Consider the following 12861-nt stretch of genomic DNA (forward strand, 5'->3'; position numbering starts at 1 on the left):
TTTTTTTTTAAAGAGTACCCAATTATTTTTTTCCAATTAAGGGCAATTTAGTGTGGCCAATCCACCCACCCTGCACATCTTTGGATTGTGGGAATGAAACCCACGCAAACAAGGGAGAATGTGCAAACTACACACGGACAGTGACCCAGAGCCGGGATCGAACCTGGGATCTCGGCGCCGTGAGGCAGCAGTGCTAACCGCTGCACTCTACATTCTCACTTGAATAAGACTGGCTTTCCCTGTGATTTGGACCCTATCTCACCAGCAGGTTTAAACCCTTCCGGAAACCAAACAATATTTTTTAAGTTACCAAAGCAGGTAGTTATAATCAATGTGATTTTTTCTGGAACAACTATTTAAAATGAAAATAGAGAGAGACAGGCCAAAACACTTTTCATATCAAAATGAATGCAAAACCAAAAACCTCACACAGCCACAGTTCAGCTCCACCCTCAAAATGACACAACTGAAGCCATGTGATAAGACCTTTCTCCCATGACACCTCCCCCAAGGAAAGAAAATAAACCATCAACTTCAACGATGATTTCATTTTTCACTTGTCCATTCCTAAAACTTAACAATAATATGGATCTGAATACAGTGCTCATCCTGTAAGGGATACTTTCAACTTTCAATAAAAACAAAAAAAAATATGGCTGACACAAACAATGTTACCTTCCCCAACCACCCCTCCGTTGGTTCTCCTATCCTTACTCGTCTCTCCCATGTCTCCCCTTCCCCCGCCTCCCCCCCCCCCCCCCCCACCCACCCACTGAAATTTGCGGAATTCTTCAGCAAGGCCATCGGAGGAGGAACCACGCTGCTAAAAGTCGGCCAAAAGTTCCAGTAAAATCCACTCATGCCAAGAAATCGCATTATTTCCCTTTGTGTCGAGGGTATTGGAAACTCCCCAATAACTTTTGTTTTCACATCCCGTGGGACTATTTGTCCATTTCCAATTGTATGGCCAAGGAACGTGACTCGGGCTTTTCCAAACTTACTTTTGGCTATGTTTATGACCAAACCCGCCTCCTGACGTTGATCGAATAACTCCATCAGATGCTTCAAATGTTCATTCCATGTCTGACTAAAAATCACCAGATCGTCTATGTATACTACACAATTGGCTAATCCTGAAATTACTTTGTTAGTTAACCGTTGAAATGTGGCTGGGGTGTTTTTCATGTCAAATGGCATAACTTTGAATTGGTATATACCATTTGGAATTACAAAAGCTGAAATCTCCTTCATCCTTGCGGATAAAGGTACCTGCCAGTAACCTTTAAGTAAATCCAGTTTAGAGATAAAAGCTGATTGTCCCACCTTCTCAATGCAGTCCTCCAGCCGTGTGATAGGAGAAGAATCCGTTCTTGTAACTACATTAACCTTTCTATAGTCCACACACTATCATTGGGTACTGTCTGGTTTTGGTACCATTACTGTGGGTGAGCTCCATTGGCTGCAACCTACTTCAATTATGCCATGTTGAAGCATACTTTCAATTTCTTTTTGAACCTTTGACAATTTTAGAGGGTTAAGTCTTTATGGATATTGTTTAATTTTGACGCCATTGCCTACATCTATCTACATCATGTTAGTACTTCCCATTTTAGTACTTCCCAACTCATTTCCACAAACTTGCCCATGTGATATTAATAACTCTTTCAGGTCAGTTCGTTTTTATCCAAATTTTTAAGAACATCCTCGTTATCCAATTTAATTTGAGGAATGTCAAATTCAGAGACATCTGGATCTGTTTCTTCATTTTGAGTTTGAATCATTAAAACCTCCTCCTTTTGCTTTTCTTCCGTTTCAAAATACCTGTAAATCAAATTCACATGACACACGCGGTGAGTTTTCCTTCTACCCGGCGTTCTTACCAAATAATTCACCTCACACAATTTCTTGTCTCTCTGATAAGGTCCACAAAACCTTGCTTTTCAACGTTCGCCTACCACTGGTAACAATACTAAAACTTCACCTCCACTGGCAAAACTGCAAACTTTTGCTTTCTTGTCCGATAGCTGTTTCATCTCATGCTATGCAACTTTTAAATGTTGTCATTCTTTTTCCCTTTCCGCTCTCTCCTTTTCTTTTTACTGATCTGTTCCTCCCTTTCTCCCGCTTTTTGTTCTGCTAGGGCTATTGTTTCTTTTTCCCTTATTTCGAATTCAAGCTGCTTTCATTCTTCTTCATGTTCAAGCTGCTTGATTTGTAATTGAATTCTTGCCATTTCCAATGATTCTGACTGTGTCTCAGGCAATTCTTTTTTTTCTTTTTTAAATTCAGAGTACCTAATTCATTTTTTCAATTAAGGGGCAAGTTAGCGTGGCCAATCCACCTATCCTGCACACCTTTTGGGTTGTGGGGGCGAAAACCACGCAAACACGGGGAGAATGTGCAAACTCCACACGGACAGTGACCCAGAGCCAGAATCAAACATGGGACATTGGCGCCGTGAGGCTGCTACCCACCATGCTGCCCCGTCTCAGGCAATTTTAAATGCCCAGCTACTGCCGCAATTACCTCTTTTCCTATTTTGTCTGCTGAGGTTAACTGCAATGTTTTGCCAAATCTAAAAGCCTTTTTTTCGCGAGGCCAGTATTTATTATCATGGCATCCCTGCAGGGCAGAAGGAGACAATATGGCCCATTGAGACTGCACTGACCTTCTGAAAGAGCACATACCATCAGGTTTCGAAATTTATTTTTATAGCTTGTGCAGATTAAGCAACCGATAAAATAAATCAGCTGTGTGGAAAGATAACAAAATGTGCTAGAAAAACATTTGGGCAGGGTGGAGTATGGATCCGAATACAATGCTTGTCCTGTAAGGGATAGGTCAGTCAACTGTTATGGGCCAGCGTTTCAAAACTCCAGAGTTTATTATGGAGTTCACCTGTCCCCTAGCTTTTTGTTGAATTTGGTTAGGGTGAGCACAGGAACCTTCACTTGAGGTGTGATTCAACAGTCTTCCTTCCTAGACACTTTAACCAAAGCAAGCTTTATTCTAAGAACTTAGTGAACAAAAAAATATAAATGAACACCAAGAATCTTTATCAATTACAGACATAAAGACACCCCACAGCTGACAGTCATCTGTGTATAACATGTAATGAATCCTCCCTTAACTGTTCCAATTCAAAAACAAAATCCCATGAACCAAAAACCCTTTTTCTTTTTTTTCTTTTTTTTTAAAGAGTACCCAATTATTTTTTTCCAATTAAGGGCAATTTAGTGTGGCCAATCCACCCACCCTGCACATCTTTGGATTGTGGGGATGAAACCCACGCAAACACAGGGAGAATGTGCAAACTACACACGGACAGTGACCCAGAGCCGGGATCGAACCTGGGATCTCGGCGCCGTGAGGCAGCAGTGCTAACCGCTGCACTCTACATTCTCACTTGAATAAGACTGGCTTTCCCTGTGATTTGGACCCTGTCTCACCAGCAGGTTTAAACCCTTCCGGAAACCAAACAATATTTTTTAAGTTACCAAAGCAGGTAGTTATAATCAATGTGTTTTTTTCTGGAACAACTATTTAAAATGAAAATAGAGAGAGACAGGCCAAAACACTTCTTTTCATATCAAAATGAATGCAAAACCAAAAACCTCACACAGCCACAGTTCAGCTCCACCCTCAAAATGACACCACTGAAGCCATGTGATAAGACCTTTCTCCCATGACACCTCCCCCAAGGAAAAAAAATAAACCATCAACTTCAACGATGATTTCATTTTTCACTTGTCCATTCCTAAAACTTAACAATAATATGGATCTGAATACAGTGCTCATCCTGTAAGGGATACTTTCAACTTTCAATAAAAACAAAAAAAATATGGCTGACACAAACAATGTTACCTTCCCCAACCACCCCTCTGTTGGTCCTCCTATCCTTACTCTTCTCTCCCATGTCTCCCCTTCCCCCGCCTCCCCCCCCCCCCCCCCCCCCCCCCGTGCTGACAGCTTAACCTTTCTCGAAGAAGTCGATGAACGGCTGCCATCTCCGAGCAAACCCCTGCAACAAACCCCTCAAGGCGAATTTAATTTTTTTCGAGTCGGGGAAATGCCCACCATGTCGCTAACCCACACCCCCGACTTTGGGGGCTCCGAGTCCCTCCACCCTAGTAAGATTTGTCTCCGTCCACCAGGGAGGCAAAGGCCAGGACTTATAGCTTGTGAAGATTATACAACCGAAAAAATAAATCAGCTGAAAAATGAAATGAAAATCGCTTATTGTCACAAGTAGGCTTCAATGAAGTTACTGTGAAAAGCCCCTAGTCGCCACATTCCGGCGCCTGTTCGGTGAGGCTGTTATGGGAATTGAACCGTGCTGCTGGCCTGCTTGGTCTGCTTTCAAAGCCAGCGATTGAGCCCTGTGCTAAACAGCCCCAGCTGTGTGGAAAGATAACAAAATGTGCTAGAAAAACATTTGGCCAGGGTGGAGTATGGATCTGAATACAATGCTCATCCTGTAAGGGATACTTCAGTCAAATGTTATGGGCCAACATTTAAAATCTCCAAAGTGTATTATGGAGTTCACCTGTCCTATAACCTTTTGTTGAATTTGGCTCGGGTGAGCACAGGAGCCTTCACTTGAGGTGTGATTCAACAGTCTTCCGAGACACTTTAATCAAAGCAAGCTTTATTCTAAGAACTTAGTTATATATATATATATATATATATATAAAAACACCAAGAATTTTTATAAATTACAAACATAAAGACACCCCTCAGCTACAGCAATCTATGTAATGTATAATACTTAATGAATACCCCTTAACTGTTCCAATTCAAAAACAAAATCCCATAAAGCAAAAAAACCTTTTCAAGGGCATGGCCCAACACTTTGCATTCTCACTTGAATAAGACTGGCTTTCCCTGAGATTCTGACCCTGTCTCACCAGCAGATTTTTTTTCCAATTAAGGGCAATTTACTGTGGTCAATCCACCTACCTTGCGCATCTTTGGGTTGTGGGGGCGAAACCCATGCAAACACAGGGAGAATGTGCAAACTACACATATACAGTTACCCAGAGCCGGGATTGAACCTGGGACCTCGACGCTGTGAGGCAGCAGTGCTAATCGCTGCACCACCGTGCTGCCCCCCCCTAAAAAAGCTTTTTAAGGGCATGGCCCAGCATGCTACAGTCTCATTTGAATAAGACTAGCTTTCCCTGAGATTTGGACCCTGGTATCACCAGCAGGTTTAAACCCTTCCGGAAACCAAACTCTATATTTTAAGTGACCAAAGTAGGTAGCTTTAATCAATGTTTTTTTTTCTGGAACAACTCTTAAAAATGAAAATAGAGAGAGACAGGCCAAAACACTTACTTTCTCTGTCTGAAGTCCACAGCAGTCAAATCAAAATGAAGGCGAAATCAGAAATCTCACACAGCCACAGCTCAGCTGCATCCCCAAAATGACATCACTGAAGCCCTGTGCTAAGATAAAAACCTTTTTTTTCTATAAATTTAGAGTACCCAATTATTTTTTTTTCCAATTAAAGGGCAATTTAGCGTGGCCAATCCATCTCTCCTGCAAATGTTTGGGTTGCAGGGTGAAACCCACGCAGACACGGGGAGAATGTGCAAACTCCATACGGACAGTGATCCAGGGCCGGGATGCTAACCCGGGTCCTCAGTGCCGTAGTCCCAGTGCTAACCACTGTGCCACCGGCCTGCCCTACAAAAACCTTTCTAAAAGGGACACTCCCAGGACACAAATCAGAAACACAATTTGGCATTGGAGGGAATGAGGTGATCGCCATTCCAAATCTTGTCTTCAGGTTTGACAGGATTGAAAAATAAATATCCCGTAAAGTCTTTAGTTCCTTCGAAAGGAAACTGTAAAAGGATGAGCATTGATAAAAGACACTAGAGTCCATGGAATCCCTACAGTGCAAAAGGAGGCCATTTGGCCCATCGGTTCTGCATTGACCCTCCAAAGGAGCACTCTACCTAGGCCCATTCCTCCACCCTATCCCCGTAACCCCACCTATTTAGCTCAATGGGCTAGACAGCTAGTTTGTGATGCAGAACAAGGCCAGCAGCGCGGGTTCAATTCCCGTACCAGCTGAGAATTCTGAATTCTCCCTCTGTGTACCTGAACAGGCGCCGGAATGTGGCGACTAGGGGCTTTTCACAGTAACTTCATTGCAGTGTCAATAAAAGGATTATTATGATTATTATTATAACCCGCACATCTTTGGATAGTAAGGATCAATTTATCACGGCCAATCCACCTAACCTGCACATCTTTGGACTGTGGGAGGAAACCCGAGCACCCGGAGGAAACTCACACAGACATGGGGAGAATGTGAAAACTCCACACAGTCACCCCAGGCTGGAATTGAACCCAGGTCCCTGGCGCTCTGAGGGAGCAATGCTTACAACCGTGCTTCCACACGCACCTCTAGAGAAGAGGATAAGGCCATAATAATAATCATCTTTATTAGTATCACAACTGGGCTTGCATCAACACTGCAATGAAATTACTGTGAAAATAAAACATGGTAAAAAGGTGCACACTGTTGCTCTTATTAGCCGTAGTTTATTAGCTCTGATTATGTCACCTTTGCTCACGAGTCGCCAGGTATCTTTCTGATACCGCCAAGTGGTTCAAGCTCGAGTTATGATTAATAAGTCAGCACACCGCTTAGTAAGATTGAAATCAACGGTCATTTATTATGTACAACATTAAATGCTTGTACAATAATCCTACTGTCTATATCAAAACCTACCACTGCTGGCCAATACTTAACTTTAAGACTGGCCCACCAGGTCAGGGAAACGAATGGTTTATCGAATTGGGTCTGGCCTGCAGGATTCAAAAGGCTGATACGGGTCGATGGCTAGGAGTCTCTATCGGGTAGCGATCGCTGGAGTCAAACTTACTGTTTCTGGTCGATGTTCTTGCGAAGGTTGCGAGCAGGAGAAGAAGGGAGAGAGAGAGAGATCTGAACTTGGCCCCTATTTTTATAGGGGCCATGGGCTTCCCGCCTCTCGGGGCGGCCCTTGACCCTGAGTCCCAAGTGGTTGGCCTTGTTCCCAATCACTGGGTTCGATATGCTCCAATAATGGGGCGATTCCTCGATCGGGGGGTGGTCGTTCACCTGTCTTTGTTTCGGCCACTGCTGGCGGCGAGAGGTCTGGCCCGGCATTCAATTGCTAATATGTTGCAATTGTTCCCAGGGATAGCCGATTAAACTGCAGATGTCTGTGTTGATGTGCTGCTAATAGTCGTAGGTATCGATCTGGGCTGACTTCCCCAGAGCCGAATACGCTATTTTGTCTGCAGCTGTCCGTTTGTGTCCTGTTGGCTGCTTTTCCCATCAGCCTTTTCGGTTAGCCATTTTATATCGGGTTTTGGCCAAATTAATAGGGAATCAGCCATTTTAGGTGGCTACAACACATTCCCACGATTGCTCACAGCAACCACGAGAATCCATGGTAACATCTTCACGCCATGTTTGGGCGCTCACCAGCGCACATCTCCCTCAACACCAGCATCACCAGAGGCATCAATAGCATCTTGTGACGCCCTCCCCTTGGACACCAGACCCGTCTGTACCCCTGCAGGAACCAATCACTGATTCTTTAACCCCATCATAAAATAAATTAAAAATTGAAAAGAAAATGCGTGAGAACATCAGTTCCAAGAGGATATTTTACATACACCACAAACCGCAACACAGCACCAACCTCAGCTACAGTACAGAATGATCACCATTCTACTTGTCTGTATAGAGAGGACCAGCAAATATTCAAGCAATAGATTCGGATTATAGTCAGTGCAGCCAGCGGCCCCCAACAGACTATCCGAGACAGGGTAAGGAAGGGAAAATGACCGGGAGCAGAGGGTCTCAGGGTAAAAAGGACTTAGGTGGCTGTTTTTGACCGGCACAGATGCGATGGGCTGAAGGGGCTTTTCTGTGCTGTGGACCTCTTATGTCTCTATGACACAGCCATGGGCCTGTGATCCTCTGACACACACCCTCCACCCTTTGACAGATGGGGAGGGGGAACATGACATCAACCACAGCACAGGACCCGTCCCGGCCCTGTACCCTCACCACTCAGAGGCAGTAAATCAAGGAGATTCGAAACATATCGGGACTCTGAGGATGTCCCTGCTAAGCGTCTTCGAGAACGGATGTCCCAAGCATAAGGGAGCAGCAGGTTACCAGTCAGAGTACTGGACCTGGTCTAGTCCACCACACTTTTATTTAGAGTACCCAATTCTTTTTTTTTTAATTAAGGGGCAATTTACCGTGGCCAATCCACCTACCCTGCACATTTTTGGGTTGTGGGGGTGAGACCCACGCAAACACGGAGAGAATGAGCAAACTCCACACAGACAGTGACCCAGAGCCGGGATCGTACCTGGGACCTCAGCGCCGTGAGGCAGCAGCGCTAACCCACTGTGCCACATGCTGCCCTTGAAAATGCTAAACCTAGGGTAGTACGGTGGCGCAGTGGGTTAGCCCTGTTGCCTCACGTCGCCGAGGTCCCAGGTTTGATCCCGGCTCTGGGTCACTGTCTGTGTGGAGTTTGCACATTCTCCCCGTGTCTGCGTGGCTTTCACCCCCACAACCCAAAAATGTGCAGGGCAGGTGGATTGGCCACGCTAAATTGCCCCTTAATTGGAAAAAATGAATTGGGTACTCTAAACTAATATTAAAATAAACAAAATGCTAAACCGGAGGTTTAAATTGACGAAGGTGGGTAATTGGTGCAAGGTACAAGTGTGCCATGATCTAATTGAATAGCAGAACAGGGCTTGAGGGGCTGAATGGCCTCCTATATTCACACAGGCGAATGTGAAGTTTGGCAGCTTCCAACAGACATATTGCTCTGTTGTTTTGTTCATTCAGATACTGACTGACCTGCTGTGTGTTAGCTGCTCTCTCTCTCTCTCACACACACACACTCTCTCTATCTATCTCTATCTATCTCTCTCACTCTCTCCCTCTCACTCTCAATCTCTCACACTATCTCTCTCACTCTCAATCGCTCATTCTCTCACTCTCACTCACACCATCACACACTCTCTCTCACACACTCTCTCTCTCTCTCACACTTTCCCACACACTCTCTCTCACACTCTCTCTATCTCTCACATGCTCTCTATCTCTGTCTCACACTCTGTCTCTCACATACTCTCTCTCACACACTCTCACTCTCTCTCTCTCACACACTCTCTCTCACTCTCTATCTCTCACACTCTCTCTATCTCTGTCTCACTCTCTCTCACACTCTCACTCTCTCTCTATCTCACACTCTCTCAATCTCTCCCTCTCTCACACACACTCTCTCTCTCGCTCTCTCACTCTCTCTCACTCCCCTCAGGTGACTGCTGGTTCCTGGCGGCCATGTCCTCACTGACACTGGATGAAAATCTCTTCGCATATGTGGTTCCCAGTGACCAGAGTTTCCAGAAGATGTACGCTGGGATCTTCCGCTTTCGGGTACGTGTCTGGGATTAATCCCATCCGCAGGAGGCACCAGAGCTACAATTATGTGTCTGTGTTTCTATATGACCATGTGTGCGTGTCTGTGTGTGGGCACGTGTGCATGAGAGGGGATCTCCATTTGTACATTTGTGTCTCCATATGTTCAAGTGAGCACACATGTTTATGCATGGGTGTGTTTGCACGAGAGTGTGTCCATATTTGTACATTTGCTTGTGACTGTCTTTATGTGTGCACACCTGATTATATGTGTATGTTGTAAGTGTGTGTATGACAAAGTATGAAAGTGCATCTGTGTTTCTATATATGCATGTGTGTGAATGTGTATGTGTGCAGTGCATGTGTGTGTGTGTGCATGTGAGTGAATTAATGTGTGTCTGCGTGTGTGTGTGAGTTCATGTGTGTGTGAGTTCATCGAACATACAGCACAGGACAGCACAGTACAGCCCACTATGTTATGCCGACCATTTATTCTAATCTAAGATCAACTTAACCTTCAATTTACTGCTGTCTATGTGCCTGTCCAAGAGTCGCTTAAATGTCCCTAATGACTCTGACTCCACCACCTCTGCTGGCAGTGCTTTCCACACACCCACCACTCTCTGTGTAAAGAACCTACCTCTGACATCTCCCCGATACCTTCCTCCAATCACTTTAAAATTATGTCCCCTCATGACAGCCATTTCCACCCTGGGGCAAAGTCTCTGGCTATCCACTCTATCCATGCCTCTCATCACCTTGTACACCTCTATCAAGTCACCTCTCTTCCTTCTTCGCTCCAGTGGGAATAGCCCTAGCTCCCTCAACCTTTCTTCATAAGACATGCCCTCCAGTCCAGGCAGCATCCTGGTAAATCTCCTCTGCACCCTCTCCAAAGCATCCATACCTTTCCTCTAATGATGCGACCAGAACTGGACACAATATTCCCAGTGTGGTCTAACTAGGGTTTTATAAAGCTGCAGCAAAACCTCGTGGCTCTTAAACTCAATCCCCCTGTTAATGAAAGCCAACACACCATACGCCTTCTTAACAACCTTCTCAACCTTGGTGGCAACTTTGAGGATCTATGTACATGGACCCCAAGATCCCTCTGTTCCTCCACACTTCCAAGAATCCTTCCTTTAACCCTGTATTCAGCATTCAAATTCGACCTTCCAAAATGAATCACTTCACATTTATCTAGGTTGAACTCCATTTGCCACTTCTCAGCCCAGCTCTCCATCCTGTCAATGTCCTGTTGTAACATTATAGATTATCATAGAATTTACAGTGCAGAAGGAGGCCATTCAGCCCATCTAGCCTGCACCGGCTCTTGGAAAGAGCACCCTACCCAAGGTCAACACCTCCACCCTATCCCCATAACCCAACCCAACACTAAGAGCAATTTTGGACACTAAGGGCAATTTATCATGGCCAGTCAACCTAACCTGCACATCTTTGGACTGTGGGAGGAAACCGAAGCACCCAGAGGAAAACCACGCACACACGGGGAGAACGTGCAGACTCCACACAGACAGTGACCCAAGCCGGAATCGAACCTGGGACCCTGGAGCTGTGAAGCAATGGTGCTAACCACAATGCTACCGTGCTGCCCACAAACATGCAACAGCTCTCGACACTATCTACAACTCCACCAACCTTTGTGTCATTGGCAAACTTACTAATCCACCCTTCCACTTCCTCATCCAAATCATTTATCAAAATCACAAAGAGCAGAGGTCCCAGAACAGATCCCTGCGGGACACCATAGTCATGGAGAGAGATAGGAATACGCAGTATGGGAAGGTATTTAATTGGGGGAAATTATACTCCAGGCGGAATACTTTCCATCCACTACCACTCACTGTCTTCTTTCGACCAGCCAATTCTGTATCCAGACAGCCAAATTTCCCTGTATCCCATGCTCCCCTAACTTTCTGAATGAGCCTACCATGGGGAACCTTATCAAATGCCTTACTGAAATCCATATACACCACATCCTCTGCCCGACCTTCATCAATGTGTCTCATCACATCCTCAAAGAATTCAATGAGGCTTGTGAGGCATGACCTGCCCCTCACAAAGCCTTGCTGACTATCTTTAATCAAACTATGTTTTCCAAAATAATCATAAATCCTACCAGAATCCTTTCCAATATTTTGCTCACCACAGACGTAAGACTGATGGGTCTGTAATTCCCAGGGATTTCCCTATTCCCTCTCTTGATCAGGGGAACAACATTCGCCTCCCTCCAATCATCCGAACTACTCCAGTGGAGAGTGAGGACGCAAAGATCATCGCCAATGGCGCAGAAATCTCCTCCCTCGCTTCCCATACTAACCTTGGGTATATCCCGTCTGGCCCAGGGGACTTATCTATCCTGATGCTTTTCAAAATTTCCAGTACATCCTCCTTAATATCAACCTGTTCGAGCCGATTAACCTGGTTCACGCTGTTCTCACGAGCAACAAAGTCCCTCTCTAGTGAACACTGAAGCAAAATATTCATTTCGGGCCACCCCATCTCCTCAGACTCTAGGCACAAGTTCCCTCCACTATCCCTGATCGGCCCTACTCTCACTCTGATCATCCTCTTATTTCTCACATAAGTGTAGAACTCCTTGGGGTCTTCCCTAATCCTTCCTGCCAGGGCTTTTTCATGCTCCCTTCTAGCTCTCTTAAGTCCATTTTTAAGTTCCTTCCTGGCGACCTTGTAACCCTCTAGAGCCATGCCAGATCCTTGCTTCCTCAACCTTACGTAAGCTTCCTTCTTCCTCTTGACTAGAAGCTCCACTTTTCTTGTCATCCAAGGCTCCTTACTATTCCTTCCTCGTCTCAGTGGGACAAAACTATCCAGCACTCGCAGCAAGTGCTCCTTAAACAACCCCCACATTACTGTTGTGCATTTCCCCGAGAACAATTGTTCCCACTTTATGCTCCTCAGCTCCTGTCTAATGGCAGTATAATTTCCCCTCCCCCAATTAAATACCTTCCCATACTGCGTGTTCCTATCTCTCTCCATGACTATGGTAAAGGTCAAGGACTTGTGGAACTGTCACCAGAATGCTCTCTCAGCGAGACATCTGACACCTGGCCTGGTTCGTTGCCGAGCACCAAGTCCAATATGGCTTGCCCTCTAGTCGGCCTATCTACATATTGAGTCAGGAATCCTTCCTGAACACACCTGACAAAATCTGCTCCAACCAAACCATTTGCAGTAAGGAAGTTCCAGTCAATATTAGGGACAACATGACAACAACTCTGTTACTTCTGCACCTTTCCAAGATCAGCCGCCCAATCTGTTCCTCCATCTCTCTGCTGCTATTGGGGGGTCTACAGACAACACCCAATAAAGTGACTGCTCCTTTCTTGTTTCTGACTTCCACCCAGACTGACTCAGTCGACAAA

The 12861-nt window shown here is 45.2% G+C and overlaps 1 protein-coding gene across 1 annotated transcript in view; it reads left to right on the plus strand.

The window, feature by feature from the left end:
• The window catches only part of LOC140402429 (calpain-2 catalytic subunit-like), a 276110-nt gene that overhangs the window by 16773 nt on the left and 246476 nt on the right, over positions 1–12861 (plus strand). The window contains exon 3 of the mRNA XM_072490200.1: positions 9354–9472. Coding sequence (XP_072346301.1) covers positions 9354–9472 — 119 coding nt within the window. The remainder of the gene's footprint in view (positions 1–9353; positions 9473–12861) is intronic.

Source organism: Scyliorhinus torazame, chromosome 25, assembly GCF_047496885.1.
Source record: "Scyliorhinus torazame isolate Kashiwa2021f chromosome 25, sScyTor2.1, whole genome shotgun sequence".
NCBI lineage: Eukaryota > Metazoa > Chordata > Chondrichthyes > Carcharhiniformes > Scyliorhinidae > Scyliorhinus > Scyliorhinus torazame.